Source organism: Gigantopelta aegis, chromosome 6 (genome assembly GCF_016097555.1).
Source record: "Gigantopelta aegis isolate Gae_Host chromosome 6, Gae_host_genome, whole genome shotgun sequence".
NCBI classification, from domain to species: Eukaryota; Metazoa; Mollusca; class Gastropoda; order Neomphalida; family Peltospiridae; genus Gigantopelta; species Gigantopelta aegis.
In genome coordinates, this window is record NC_054704.1 from 93,055,061 (window position 1) to 93,071,425 (window position 16,365).

The window sequence follows — 16,365 nt, forward strand, 5'->3', positions numbered from 1 at the left end:
GTGTGTGTGTGCCTGTGTATGGGTCTGTGTGTGTGTGTGTGTCTGTGTGTGCGCGTGTGTGTCTGTCTATGTGTGTGTGTCTGTGTGTGTATGTGTGTATGTGTATGTGTGTGTATGTGTGTGTGTGTCTGTGTGTGTGTGTCTGTGTGTGTGTGTGTGTGTGTGCATGTGTGTGTGTATATATATATATATATAGACACACACACACACACATACACACATACATACATACATACATACATACATATATACATACATATATACATATATATATATAAACACCTAAAAAAACAAAAACAAAAACCAACAATAACACCAAACCCAACCATATCAGACATAACACATTATTTCAAATTGTGTATTTCATGAAAACGAAGCCACATATAAATACGATTATTTTCAACAGTAACCAGAAATCATTGCGAGAACTACTTAAGAGCTCTCCCTCACAAGTACAGTACCTCTGTGTAGACGTGTTTGGTATATACTTTTTATATAGGAATACGAATATGTTTATTTGGGTTGCCGATATTCCACACATAAATGTATTATAATGCGTATACATTAATACATCTCTAGTTAATTAACGTCAAAGTTGAAGATGAATATAAAATTGAAATGACATATGTCAAATTAAGTATGTATACTATTTTGTATATTTGAGTCTATATACAAACAGGAGGTCACTTCCAACAGAGTCTGAACATTAATGATAAACCTAAAAGAGTCTGAACACTAATGATAAACCTAAAAGAGTCTGAACATTAATGATAAACCTAAAAGAGTCTGAACATTAATGATAAACCTAAAAGAGTCTGAACACTAATGATAAACCTAAAAGAGTCTGAACATTAATGATAAACCTAAAAGAGTCTGAACATTAATGATAAACCTAAAAGAGGCTGAACATTAATGATAAACCTATTTGTTAAAGGCAACCAACTGACCACCAGTATAATTTGATAGTTACAACATGAAATATGACTTATACATTCTTGTCAACTTTACAGATAATTAGTAAAATCCACTTTATAATGTATTCGTGTTTGCCTGTACACACAGACTTCCATTAACATCAGGTTTAATGGAGTAGCTGTAATACCTTGGAAAACGTGCGACCAATCTATTTGCTTTTAATCGCAATAAATGTAAACAATAGCAGGTTTTACTGTACATTGTCACAGTACTGAGAGCGAGAAACTCCTGTCATTAACTATACTCAAAACAACAACAATAAACTGCGCCACTTATATACTTGTAAGTGTTGTGAGCACCAACAAATTAATCTATTAAGGCACAAAGTTTCGACCAACCTAACCGCGCCACTTACCACTGAAAAAATCTTAAGTTTTGCCAGCACCAAGAACGTTCAACCCACCTAACCACGCCACTTAAAAACTCGTATGTGTTGCGAGCACCAACTAAGTAATATATTAAGGCACTCCGTTTGTACCCACCTAAATTCGCCATTTACAAACTCGTAAGTGTTGTAAGCACCAACACAGTAAGCATGAATCAACCCACCTAACCTCTTAAAGTGACAGGTCCTATTTTTTAAAACTCTACGGCGGTTTTTTTTTTTTTTTCAAAATTAGAGCCGGTTGTGATCATTGTAATTAGACATCACTGAGACTTTATTGTTTATATTATCAATTTTCGCACACCGGAAGTGTTTCTGGTCACCCTGATGTTTCCAATACCACGAAATGCTTCTTTCATATTTTGAAAAACGTCCGTACCTCTGAGAAGTAAAGGTTGTGAAAACGAGCTCTAGTCTATTCTGTATGGGTATTTCCCCGTTGCAACGTCACTCTAAATTGTAATTGTATCCAAATGTTACAGGTCTGTAGATTAGTTAATTATATTTAGATTAATTAATTATATTTAGTGTCCATTTTCACGGGTTGAAATTAGGATCAGCGACTTTAATCAAGATACCGGAAACACTGTTCACAAATCCCTGTATTTAGCAGCGGTGCGTTCAGAGACCGAGCGCTCGCGAACAGTTTGACTCATTTCAGTCTTCTATCATACCACGTTCATTTAAAATTCGGTGACTAGCGAACGACCGCGATCGCTTGCCTTCTTGAACGCGCTTCACTAAATTCACTAGGGTTGCGTTCAACGACAGTAGGTGATACTAACGTTAAAAAAAACAATTTGACTGATACCCCACTGTGATACCAAAACAAGAATTGTGTTTCTCCTGCTCGGTTTGGCATTAACGTAGCCCACGTTTTCATATTTAGCAGTACAATATTTCCAGTCATCACTTGTGTTACACACACTTCACAAAATCCTATATTCCTTAGCGTACGAGACAGGGGATCGGGGGGGGGGGGGGGGAGAGAGAGCAGGGGGCACATCTCCAGCCTTGATGCAAATTCTTCGCATTCGGGTAAAAACTATGACGAATAGTTGACCTGAAACATGTTCAACAAGTCTTTCCGATATTCTACTCACAACATTAGTAGTAATGCAAATATGAATAAACACATCGGCAGGGGCGGGTTATGGGGGGGGGGGGTTCCCAGTTACACGGACCCCCCACCCCCACCCCCACCCGGCTAAAAAAAAACACCCCACCACGTAGATCTAAATTGATGTCTACGTAAAATTTATAATTTCAAATTATAAACATTTTCATATTGTTTCAGACCCCCACCCCTTACCTAAAGTATAATCCGCCCCTTGTCGGGCATTTTCCTTTAATTTTGATCAGCCTGTCACCCTACCAAACTGTGAGCCCGTACGCCTGTGCGTAATGTACACAAGACACCCTATCAAGGCAATGATCACCACGAAGAGAAAGCCGGTGGTAGCGATAAACACCCAGGCTACAGCACCAGGCCCAGTCTGGTATGTGGAACTGCCACTGTTTCGTAACTCCGACCACAGAGAGTTCCAAAAATGAACCTGCCTGGCCCATGGTCTGGAAGCCACGACCACGGACGCGTTTCCTTGGTAACCAGATAGTTTCATATAATGCTGAGAGTCACTGGAGAATCGAGGAATTGCATCAGCAACATGGGATGATAATGAAAGCGACGAAGGCTTGCTGTAAAAAAAATAAAAATAAAAAATAAAGAAAATACACCAGTGCCCGTGCTAATAAAACGTACTCAAATATCTCTTGACGTCACACGCGTACAATTTAAATGGTGTTGCTATGGTATTTAAGTCTCTGACTATTATAATAGAGCTGAGTCTGTAAACTAAACATTTCATAAAGCACAGGGCTGGGACTGGTTAGTGCGAGTCGGGATTTCACTGAACCCTATACAACTTCAAGAACAAGTCTCAACGTTGCAACGTTGCAACGTACCAACCTCGGTGGCGCAGTGGTTAAGCCATCGGACTACAACCTGGCAGGTACAGGATTCGCAACCCGGTACAGACTCCAACCCAGAGCGAGTTCTTAAAGGTAGGGTCAACTTAAACAAGAGCCTTATGTGTTGGAAAGATGCATACCCGGACCACCAACACATACTGACACTTTAGCAAATGAAAAACGCGTAATTGTAGAGTTAATAAAAAAACACATGATTATTCCTGCTAACTGGGGGCAGCCATTTTGTTTCGTTTTTGTGACGTCCGGTGGGATAGCTTGGGGCGAAGTGACGTCAGCTCCTGACCATCTCCTGTATGTACAGTGTAAACAAAAGCAGTAATTTTCGACAAAGCGCTTCTCTTTGATCAACATGACTTGTAAAACAGCACAAATTACGTAATAATATAATAAACTATTTAACTAAATATATTTCAAGTTGCATAAACGGAACAAAATGGGGTTATAGTATTTTTCTCTGTTAAATAATCCAAAGGAAAAATGTACACTATTAGGCCTATTGATATGCTACGTTGGAGCAAAAACGACAACCCACGATACCCAAGTGATACTTTTCTTTTCTATGGGACTACGTAATTGGTCAGTTCTGTGGTTTTAGATGGAAAAGTCTACTTAATCAATAGTTTTACAGAACTATTTACAGTAATAAACCATGTCCATTACAATTTTAGGGGCGACAGGTAATATTCCACAATACCGGTATGTATTTTTGTGTCTAGACAGCGTCAATTAATTGGCTCGTCTGGTTACCAATCAATACACACCTGCCAATCGGGAATCACAGGTAGAAGCAACTAACAGCTTAGACCAATTAACTAAGAAAACACTCCGTGTATCATTTCAGTACGTAGGTTAATGCATGGGCAAAACATTGTTAATTGTTTCGACTTGTTGTGTAGCCACTTTGACAATGGTATTTTATTTTGTATTGAAAAATAATATATATAGTGCTGGATATACTATTGCTGGCTTACTGGGATGTGGTATTACAGAACATTGCAATGTATGACTATTTATCATCCTGCAAAAACCAGGTAGATTGTATTAGTTCTAAACGTAATATAGTATAACCACCAGTGGGCGTACTGAGATGGTACACTTAATGGCTGGCCCGTATATATAATAGCCGAACATGTATTATTACAGAACGATTGCAATGTATGACAATATTGCATTATATATCCTGCATACCAGGCCAAATACCAGGTAGATTGTCCCTTCTCTAGTTCTAAGGCTCATTCCTGACGTTACGCGTTAAGTAGTACATATGACCAGCTCGTCAGAGGGTAAAAAGGCAACTGAGATGGTACAAAAGGAAGCGCCCGTTAAAATATAATAGCCGTCACATTTAAACGTTTTGTTAATTAACTATACGATTATACTTGTTGATATTAAGCAATAATGTGCATTATATATCGTTGAATATGCATACCAGGCCAAATACCTTAATTGTCCCTTCCTTTAAGAGCTCAATGGGTAGGTGTAAGGCCACTACACTATCTTCTCACTCACTAACCACTAACCAACTAACAATTAACCCACTGTCCTGGACAGACAGCCCAGATAACTGAGGTGTGTGCTCAGGACAGCGTGCTTGAACCTTAATTGGATATAAACACGAAAATAAGTTAAAATGAAATGTAATCAAAGTTGCATAATGACCAAACATGTTTAACCATTTTTCTTGTGAAATGTTAATTTCCTACCCTGAATAAAAATACATCCACATAATTTCATTTATTAATTACATATTAAATTACACATTATCAATTACATATTAAAATAAAATCTAACACAGGTGATCGACTAGCCAGAGTACTCCGACGGTAAGAGAGCTAGACGGACATTTGGACAGTTATCACGCTCTCTTACCGTCAGAAAATAATGTATATTATATAACATTTAGTGAAATATCGGTGACAGTAACACATTTTAGAGTGAACATTTCACCAATTCACTCTAAAATGTGTTATCGTCACTGTAGAAAGTGTTATCTTCACTGTAAGAAAGCCGGAACTATTTTGCTGCTGGCATTTTAAATGTGTTTTTTGTGGGGTTAGCAAACGTTTGCAAACTTCACTCTATGAGATATAAATAATATTTGACAAAAACATGAAATATCCTCTATTTATTTGACGGTAATGAGCATATAACTGTCCAAATGTCCGTCTAACTCTCTTACCGCCAGAGTACTTGAGTTAGTGACAGACAGAAAAAAATTGTTTCGTTTAACGACACCACTAGAGCACACTGATTTATTCATCATCGGCTATTGGATGTCAAACATATGGTAATTTTGACAGTCGTCAAGAGAAAACCCGCTACATTTTTTCATCAGTAGCAAGGGATCTTTTATATGCACCATCCTACAGACAGGATAGCACATACCACGGCATTTGGTGTACCAGTCGTGGTGCACTGGTTGAAACGAGAAATAGCCCAATGGGCTCACCAACGGGGAAGTAACCGATAGTTCAGTTTTCTCTCTTTTATTGTTTCTCGATGAAACCTCGGATCCGCCGTCGAATTTTCACGCCTAGCACTCGCTGGTTAAACATTCCGCTCCATTCTACACAAACATCAATCTAGTATGTCGTTCCAGGTGACCGAATGAATAATTTTACCCATTTTTAACAAAGTTGCTCCACAGTTCGATAAACACGCGGCTCACTTCCCGATCTTCGTTCGAGTAGTTGAACCGAGGGTGTCCGGAAAACGGACAGCCAAACAGGTAAAACAGATCAAGACCGTGTGGCACACCTGGGTGAAAGAAATTAAAGTTACAACGCGTTTAAAAGTTAAAAGGTGTTTTTTTCTTCAAGTAACAGACCCTAGTTTTTAAACACTTCGACGTATTTTTCACCATTAAAGCCGTTTTTGACAATTTAAATTAGAAGTACTTACATTTTTATTATTTAAAATGTTCATTTTCGTACACATGAAGTGCAATCTAATTAAAATTAGCTCCACTATTACATGTGGATCTAACAGCAGCCAGTTGGAGCTCATGTCCACCAATCAAAACCTTACTTGCGTGTGAATTACGAATGCCTTAAAACATGTTTTATTTTATACAATAAATAATTTGTAATGTAAAACTGAAGACTGATTTAGGTTGGGGTTTTTTATAAATAAATAAATAATTTTTAATGTAAAATTGAAGACTGATAACCCATCCCGTACGTATTGGTACGGTTCGCTGTACTGCGGCCACTAAAATAGACTCGCCTGATATTTTTAGAAGTTGTATGCTCCCAAATAACGTTAACGTTATAAAAGGCGAAGTGTGATTGGTCAATATTTAAATTATTATTTACAGACGAAATGTTACCTGGACATTGGAGACTACGCAGTGTTGTTAGTAATCTGATTAAAATTAGTTCTACTGGTCTAAATAAGGCATTCGTAATTCACATGAAACATATCGTATACCATCAGGATAATTCGGAATATTTTCAAATTATTTTCAAATCACTGGCATGATTCTGCAAGTAAGGTTTTGATTGGTGGACATGAGCTCCAACTGGCTGCTGTTAGATCCACATGTAATAGTGGAGCTAATTTTAATTATATTGACCGGAAGTGGTTCTGGTCATCCAGGTTTTTGTAATGCCACGAAATGCAGTTTTTATTATTGTAAAAACGCACGTTCGTCTTGAAAAATAATGGATATCGAGACAAGCTGTAGTTATTTTTAGACGGTATTTCCCCATTTAAACGTCACATACTTTAGCAATCTAATTAAAATTAGCTCCACAATTACATGTGGATCTAACACCAGCCAGTTGGAGCTCATGTCCACCAATCAAAACCTTACTTGCAGAATCCTGCCAGTGATTTAAAAATAATTTGAAAACATTCCGAATTATTCCGAGGGTATACGACATGTTTCGTGTGAATTACGAATGCCTTAAAACATGTTTTATTTTATAAAATAAATAATTTGTAATGTAAAACTGAAGACTGATTTAGTTTTTTTTATTTTATAAATAAATAAATAATTTTTAATGTAAAATTGAAGACTGATAACCCACCCCGTACGTATTGGTATGGTTCGCTGTACTGCGGCCACTAAAATAGACTCGCCCGATATTTTTAGAATTCGTATGCTTCAACACGGGAGTTCGGGTTGTAGTTGGAGTTTCTAGATGTTTGCTTAGTACCAGTGGATGGAACACTCATGCCCGTTACGCTATATATATATAGAATACAGACAATACAATATAGTAGTGTGTATGGGGACTGGTATTAATCAAACAAAGGCGTACTGGCTCACATTTTGGATTTTTTTTTTAGGGGGGTGGGGTGGAAGAGGCTGATTTTTGCCCGAATTAAACGAAAATGCCCATATCTGGATAACAACATTTAATCATATTAGCATTATTGCCGAACAGCTGTATGGTGAAACATTGTGAAAAGGTTTTAGTCCAGCTCATTTTGCCAGAATTTGAGGATTTGTTCCAACACTGGGAGGGGGGAGGGGCAGTTGCGACTCGATGTGTAGGGGTAAGGCCACTATCGACTTCTCTCTCAAAAACAACTAACCACTAATCCACTGTCCCAGATAGCCCAGGTGTGTGCCCAGAACAGCGTGCTTCAACCTTAATTGAATATATGCATGAAAATACATTGAACTAACTGAACTGAACTGTTTTAGTAGACCCATTTCTCATTCCCAAATGCGCATGTGCGCGAGACACGGCATCGGAAGATTCCAGTGATTGAGAGGGGGGTTCTATTATTTATTAATTCGCCTTTCAAATGGGAGATGTATAATCTTCAAGAAGGACAGTGCCTCTTGGACCTCGCCCCAGCTTCTTCCGACACCTATGACACATGGAATGAGTTAGTTCCCAAAGTGCTTGCATTTAAGTAACACAAAATTCAGATATTAATTAATTAACCTGCCAAGGACGACAGAGGTGACTGGTACTCGAAGCTGTAGAAATACATAACTTTGTTCCGCTTTGCTATTCGACTGGCGACGTCAACGACTGGTGCCACTATCGCTAGGTCGCCTACAATCTAAAACATAATACAAAGAAAACCTTAAAGTACCGGTCTCGGTGGTGTGACATAAGCCTGGTAGGTACTGAAAGAAAGAAAGAAATGTTTTATTTAACGACGCACTCAACACATTTTATTTACGGGTATATGGCGTCAGACATATGGTTAAGGACCACACAGACTTTGAGAAGAAACCCGCTGTCGCCACTACATGCGGTACTCTTTCCGATTAGCAGCAAAGGATATTTTATTTGCGCTTCCCACAGGCAGGATAGCACAAACCATGGCCTTTGTTGAACCAGTTATGGATCACTGGTCGGTGCAAGTGGTTTACACCTACCCATTGAGCCTTGCGGAGCACTCACTCAGGGTTTGGAGTCAGTATCTGGATTTAAAATTCCATGCCTCGACTGGGATCCAAACCCAGTACCTACCAGCCTGTAGACCGATGGCCTAACCACTACGCCACCGAGGTCGGTGGTAGGTACTGAGTTCGCAGCCTGGTACGTATGTATGTGTATGTATGTAGGTATTATATATATATATATATATATATATATATATATATATACACACACACACACACATACACACATACACACACGCGCATACACACACACAAACACATACATACGTGACGACCATATTTTATAACCGTGCATTTACACTACATTTTAATAGCCAACATTAACTAGTGAAAAGAAACAAATATAAAGCACTCTACCACTAAAGCCTACATCCCTCCCCCTACTATGAAACCCTCCCCCCGTCCACACGTGTCATGATTACCACGTTAGTGTTCTTTGAGGTTACACACCACCATTAATTATTCCATGCAGTTCAATGCTATTTCTGTCAGAATATATTATATTTTTTGAAAAATACAACACTATTAAGAGTCATGTGACTACTAATTTTAGGGAGTATTCTCAACTGACAAGTACTGTGTAAAAAAATCCACATATGTCGACCACGAAATTTTTCAGTTAACAGCCGCCATGCCTTAGCATCACCTCGTGTTGCTGTGGTACAGTGATAGCCAACACTATCACATTTATTTGACTCGATTGTTTGGTTTACCGTTACCATGAATGACGTCACTTACATTAGCCAGACTAATAATGTTGGCAGTGCTGTTATCAGGGTCCGACCAAGGTGAGTATTCATGATGAATTAAATCTGAAAATAGACATTCAGGGAAAACAGAATTATAACAAATCTAGCAGGCATTTTGTAAGACAGAGATCATAGCACAAGACCATAGTACTTTAAAGGCATATTGTTACAGACCACTGACCTATTTAATGGTCTAACAAAGTATTACTTGAACAAAAATAATTTGATTTGTCCCTAAATGTACTTTATTTAACTATCTTCATAACCACCATATTCCATTTATTAATGACATTTTGTAAAAATAATTGAATTATGGCAATGGTCCATAATTCAAAAACTAAAATTGCTGAGAGGGATGACATGGATTTCACTCCATAATGGTTCAGTTAAGGTGATCTGATAGCTAGATTTGGTTTCCAACAATTAATGTAATTTTTATTTATTATCCATTTATCGAGAAATAAGGTTCTTAAATCTGTGACAGTATGCCTTTAATATTAGAAGTTTTTGTTGTTTTGTTTTTGTTTTTTTTTTTTTTTTAACAACACCACTAGAGCACATTGATTAATCAATCATCGGCTAGTGGATGTCAATCATTTGGTAATTTAGAGAGGAAACCCGCAATATTTTTTCCATTAGTAGCAAGGGATCTCGTATATGCACTTTCTCACAGACAGAAAAGCACATACCACGGCCTTTCACCAATTGTGGTGCACTGGTTGGAATGAGCAAAAACCCAATCAGTTGAATGGACCCAAAGACGTGGTTCGATACTGCAACGCAAGGACCCCCCCCCACACACACACACACACACACACTCTCTCTCTCTCTCTCTCTCTCTCTCTCTCTCTCTCTCTCTCTCTCTCTCTCTCTCTCTCTCTAAACTTTAACTTTAACTTTTTCTGAATTATATATATATATATAAATGAAATTATATATAAACATACCAATAAATTGTGGAAAGTTTTCCGGTTTCACCTGGTCTGGAATTCGCCCCTTAATAGACGCTGGAGTTAATCTATAGTGGTCGGGTTTTCTAACTGAAACAATAAAACATGGTTTTATAAGGTACATGCCATCCACACTATGACAGCAATGAAGCGTCAATAATACCCTCACAAATGCACAACGCGTGGCAAAGAAAAAAGAAAAGAAAAAAAGGAAGGGCAGATTTCGACTTGTAATGTTACAAGTTCACATAATGTTTTTGTTTAACAATCAAATCCGTGAACAGTGACCAGTCTCTCTTCGTTCATGTGGCTGGAAGTAGCCCAGTGGTAAAGCGTTCGTTTGATGCGCGTCGGTCTGGAATCGATCCCCGTCGATGGGCCCAGTGGGCTATTTCTCGCTCCAGCCAGTGCACCAAGACTGGTATATCAAAGGCCGTGGTATGTAATATCCTGTCTGTGGGATGGTGCATATAAAAGAACCCTTGCTGCTAATCGGAAAGAGTAACCCATGAAGTGGCGACAGCGGGTTTCCTCTCTCAATATCTGTGTGTGGTCCTTAACCATATGTCCGACGCCATATAACCGTAAATAAAATATGTTGAGTGCGTCGTTAAATAAAACATTTTCTTCCTTTCCTCTTCGTTCAAACATTGCGGCATTTTTCCATGTGCACGGTTTATGATTCGGCGTGGGCTGTGTAGACGTTGTGTTGATTCGGCGTGGTCTTGGTACGGTGTAGGCGCGGCATATACGCGGTGTGGGCGCGGTTTGGCGTGATCTTGGTACGGTGTAGGCGCTGTCTTGGTACGGTGTAGGCGCGTCATAAACGCGGTGTGGGAGCGGTTTGGCGTGGTATAGCCGTGGTCTTAATATACGGTGTAGGTGCGGCGTAGACGCGGTATATAATATACTAAAAGGCAAAAGTTATTATGACACACAAAAGACAAAGATAAGTTTTTACTGCCGTGTATGAAACGTTATAACATGGAAAGAGAAATGTCCGAAGGTATGGAAACGAACAATAGTACATGAAAAGGGCGCACCTGCCATGTGTAAATGAGTCCCATCACTAGAGGAGGTCCAGAGCGAAGTTCACACAATCAGTAGCGAGTGTGTCCACCTTGAGCATTGATACAGGCTTGACACCGTCGTCTCATTGAGGCCATTAAACGCTGGAGAACGTTCATGGGAATGCCATGCCAGATCTGAGGGAAGGATCAACCAGAGTTCCTGCAGTGTTGTCTTGGCGAGGGGTTTTCACGGGTAGTCGGCCGCTACGGGGTCGGTCCCTGGCCTGGTTGTTTTGTTGATATCGTTGCCATAAATGCCATATGATGTTTCTGTGGACGTTGAATTGACGTGCGACGTCACGCTCTGAGGTCCCAGATTTAAGCATTCCTATGACTCGCCATCTGTCATTTTCACTGAGGCGTGGCATGACGAAATTGCATCAAACAGTTCATTAATGGTGTTTTTCTGACTTCTGGACTTCTGAAAGTTGCACAGAGTGGCAGTGATTTGCGACTGAATGTCTGGCCTTTTATGATGGACACTGGACAGGATTTCTCCAGAATATTCCATGTTTCTTGCACAAAGCATGCAATCGCTGCAACAACTGCTTGGTTGCATTTCTTCGAGCTGTTTCATGCACATTTTCTCTGGTTTACAACCATAAATCCATTCACAAATTTATTACTCCAAACAATCCATGTCACAACAACGTTTGCCTTTTAGTATAGACGCGGTTTGGGTGTGGTGTACGTGCGGCGTCTTTTTTCAGCGATCTACGCAAAGCTCGCTAACATGAAAAACGTTTCTTATTTTTTAACAGAACATAAACACTCAACCGAAACGAATAAAGGTGATCAACGCGAGTTTATTCTCGACAAAATAACACTAGGTGCCTGCGACTAAATACCTTTACGTTTTACTTAAAGTATTAGGCCTACATAGGTAATAAATAATAAAGTTACTGAGGGTTATCATAAATATAACATATTTTAATTTGGGCCCAAATATATCGTCATTGGTGTCACAACTGAGACTTTTCTTGCAAACAAACGGAATCGTTTTTCCAAAGACTTACCCATGCGTATTCCTTCATTCCGAGCGATGCCCATCATGTAAGCTACCCCGTTGATCGGCGAATCTTCTATCAGGTTTTCCGGTGTGTTGTTTAAAAACACGTTATCGACGACAGGAAGGTAATGACTTACTAACCTAAAACTCTTTGAAACAAATGTATTGAAAATCTAATACCTCATTTAATTTGTATACTCATGGCAATTGGTTTTTATTACTAACGATTTTGTATACAGTATTTATTAACAAAGAATGAAAAGAAAAAGTGAAAACGCAAAACCCTATTATTATTATGATGTTGTTTTTGTTGTTTGTTGTTTTTGTTTTCCTCTTTGTGTGTGTGTGTGTGTGTGTGTGGCGGGGGGGGGATTCAGGGGGGGCTGTTGTTTTGTTTTGTTTTGGGGTTGTTTTTGCTATTGCTGTTTTTGGGGAGCATTGGTGGGGTGTTACTTTTGTTGTGGGTTTTTTTGTAGTTTTTTTTCTTTTTTTTTTTTTTTTTTTTGTTTTTTGGTTGGGGTTTTTTGGTGTATTTGTTTTGTTTGGTTGGGTTTTTTTTCGGTGAGGGAGGGAGAGTTTCAAACATGTCAAATAAAATTAACTTGTCAGCAATGGTTTGAAAAATAAAATGACACCTCAGACACATCCAGCATGTTTTCCCAGGGGACGTTTTTCAGACACTGCTTGGTGCGGGTCGTGTCATGGGAAGAACAGTCATGCTCCGATGCCACTTCCCTCAAGACGAAGGCGGGGTCGTGTGGGGGGCGGGAGAACGCCCAGTAGGCGGTCGCTACCCCACTTAGCATAACGGCGTGACGGAACAAACCTGCAGGTAAGAGAAACACAACAAAATATAAAGTTTGTTTTGTTTAGCGACACCACTAGAGCACAGTGATTTATTAATCATCGACTATTGGATGTCAAACATTTGGTAATTTTTTCACATATAGTCTTAAAGAGTGGTACACTGGCTGGAACGAGAAATAGGCCAGTGGGCCGGCCCACCGATGGCGATCGATCCCAAACCGACAACGCATCAGAAGAGCGCTTTAGCACTGGGCCCCCAGAACAAAATGTATACGTCCGCACCTAGCCTCGGGGTTGAGTCTAATTACAAGAGACAGACAGTCCAGATAGCTACGGTGTGTGTGTGTGTGTGTGTGTGTGTGTGTGTGTGTGTGTGTGTGCATGTCCGCACCTAGCCTCGGGGTTGAGTCTAATAACGAGAGACAGACAATCCAGATAGCTACGGGGTGTGTGTGTGTATGCATGTCCGCACCTAGCCTAGGGGTTGAGTCTAATAACGAGAGACAGGCAATCCAGATAGCTACGGGGTGTGTGTGTGTGTGTGTGTGCATGTCCGCACCTAGCCTAGGGGTTGAGTCTAATAACGAGAGACAGACAATCCAGATAGCTACGGTGTGTGTGTGTGTGTGTGTGTATGCATGTCCGCACCTAGCCTCGGGGTTGAGTCTAATAACGAGAGACAGACAGTCCAGATAGCTACGGTGTGTGTGTGTGTGTGTGTATGCATGTCCGCACCTAGCCTCGGGGTTGAGTCTAATAACGAGAGACAGACAGTCCAGATAGCTACGGTGTGTTTGTGTGTATGCATGTCCGCACCTAGCCTCGGGGTTGAGTCTAATAACGAGAGACAGACAGTCCAGATAGCTACGGTGTGTGTGTGTGTGTATGTATGTCCGCACCTAGCCTCGGGGTTGAGTCTAATAACGAGAGACAGACAATCCAGATAGCTACGGTGTGTGTGTGTGTGTGTGTGTGTGTATGTGTGTGTGTGTGTGCCCGAGGCATCGTGCTTGAATCTTAATTGGATATAATCACGAAAATGAGTATAAATGAAAGAGAAAAGTGGGTACTTTTAAACTATAAAAGGACTTTTACACATTTTTGAACCTCCCCTCACCTAGTTACGGCCTAGTGCGTGCGTTTGTTAGTGCGTGCGCTCGTGCGTGTAAGCGTGTATAGGGCCGTAGCTAGGATTTTTTTCGGGTTGTGGGAGCGAGGGAGCAGATGGATTCTTGGAACGAACGAGCATGGAAGGCGAAGACACTAGGGGTTTCGGGGACATGCCAACCAGGAAATTTTGAAATCTAAAGGCTTTGAAATACCATTTTTCAGCCATTTAAGGGAGGTTACATATTTAAAACGTCAATATCAATAATCAGTATAAAAAAACAAAAGGGGCCCCTTCCCCCCTCTCGCTAGCTACGGCCCTGGTGTATCATTAAATATCCCTGGGCTGGAAACCTCTTTTGACTGGTTCCCGAAGTGGTCATTCGGTTTAATATGTAGTGTAAAAAACCCGCCTAAGCCTAGCAAACGTTAGCGACAAACGGTTGAACTTACCTCTAGCATGTATACAACAGTCTGTGGTATGTCTTATTCTGTCTGTGGGAAAGTGCTTCCAAGAACCCATTTTTGCTAATAGTAAGAGTAACTAATATGGCAAAAGCAGGTTTCTTCTAATTATCCTTTAGTGTGTTTGAATGTCTTGTTGGTTCAGTGGCGTAGCGGGGTGGGTGGGCACGGGGGCCACGTCCCCTACAATCAAACTTTTTTTTCTAAAACTATTAAATTTTATAACATCATACATACATAGTGTGGGTTGCGACACACACACACACACACACACACACACACACACACACACACACACACACACTATATCAAATCGTGAGATTGAATGTGTGGGTTTTAATGTCTTGTGGGTTTGAATGTTTTGTCGGTCTCATTCAGTCTCGTGAACTTGTGAAGAGCTTAGATCTATACACTCGTATTTTATAAATTAATTGTAATCTTCACACTACAATCCACAGTCTATGTCTGCGCTGCATCCGCACCGAGTTAGCTACAAATAGCCTGTCTATTTTTGTGTGTGTTCTTCACTGGTTGTTAGTTTTCTTCTGTGCTTTTTTTTTCTGTGGGTTTTTTTCTCTCTTTTTTGGGGTGCTTTTCTTCTGTTTTGTTTTCTTTTTGTTTTATGTTGTGTTCCTTCACATTATTTTAGGTGAGGTTTATGTCAGCACAATTTTCATTGGTGGAAGAAAGGTAACCTGGACACGTGATATTGTTGGCGTTGTTAGCTCACCTTTACAAATATATTAATTGGTAATTCAATCACCCCCTCTCGCCAAAAAAAAGAAGATTTTTTAAAAGAACACTCTAAACAATACCAACAAGAACACGTTAAAACCAATATGAATAAATAGACTTTCCCCGTAGTCAACGCTAGACCTGCCGCAGTCCTCGTTATCATTACTTACCCTTTGATTCTGACGAAAATAGATGAAGTACGACATCACTACTGCCAGCACTGTGACCTTGTAAAGTGACCTTGGATGGATCACCACCAAAGAAATGGATGTTCTCTTGTACCCAGTGCAGAGCGAAACTTTGATCAAGAAGACCGTAATTTCCGGGAAAATCAGCATTTCCTCCACTCAAAAACCCTGAAGACAGAAATCACTTCATAAATCTACTTGTATTTTATTTTTAAAGTTGGTGCAATATTTAATTGCCAAATTAAATAACAACTACCTCCACTGAGAAACCCTGGATACAGAAACTGCATGTTAAAATTCATAAATCTACCTTTATTTATTTATTTTTAAGTTAGTGCAATACTTAATTGCTAAATTAAATAACTTACTCCACTCAGAAATCCTGACGATAAAAACTGCATGTTATTTGTGGGTTTTCCTAATTCTACCTGCATTTTAGTTTTAAAGTTGGTGCAATATGTAAATGCCAAATTAAATAACAACTTCATCCACTCAAAAATCCTGAAGACAGAAACTGCGTTTTTAAAGTTGATGCAATCTGTAAGTTCCAAATTAAATAACT

At 39.6% G+C, this 16,365-nt stretch overlaps 1 protein-coding gene across 1 annotated transcript in view; it reads right to left on the reverse strand.

Annotated features, from left to right (window-relative positions):
• Positions 1 to 344: 344 nt before the first annotated feature.
• LOC121376367 (neuroligin-4, X-linked-like) overlaps positions 345 to 16,365 on the reverse strand; it is a 28,642-nt gene continuing 12,621 nt past the window's right edge. The window contains exons 4-11 of the mRNA XM_041504214.1: positions 15,786 to 15,971; positions 13,137 to 13,327; positions 12,509 to 12,650; positions 10,420 to 10,512; positions 9,462 to 9,535; positions 8,254 to 8,374; positions 5,974 to 6,109; positions 345 to 3,058 (exon numbers count right to left, since the gene is read on the reverse strand). Coding sequence (XP_041360148.1) covers positions 2,719 to 3,058; positions 5,974 to 6,109; positions 8,254 to 8,374; positions 9,462 to 9,535; positions 10,420 to 10,512; positions 12,509 to 12,650; positions 13,137 to 13,327; positions 15,786 to 15,971 — 1,283 coding nt within the window. The 3' untranslated portion in view covers positions 345 to 2,718. The remainder of the gene's footprint in view (positions 3,059 to 5,973; positions 6,110 to 8,253; positions 8,375 to 9,461; positions 9,536 to 10,419; positions 10,513 to 12,508; positions 12,651 to 13,136; positions 13,328 to 15,785; positions 15,972 to 16,365) is intronic.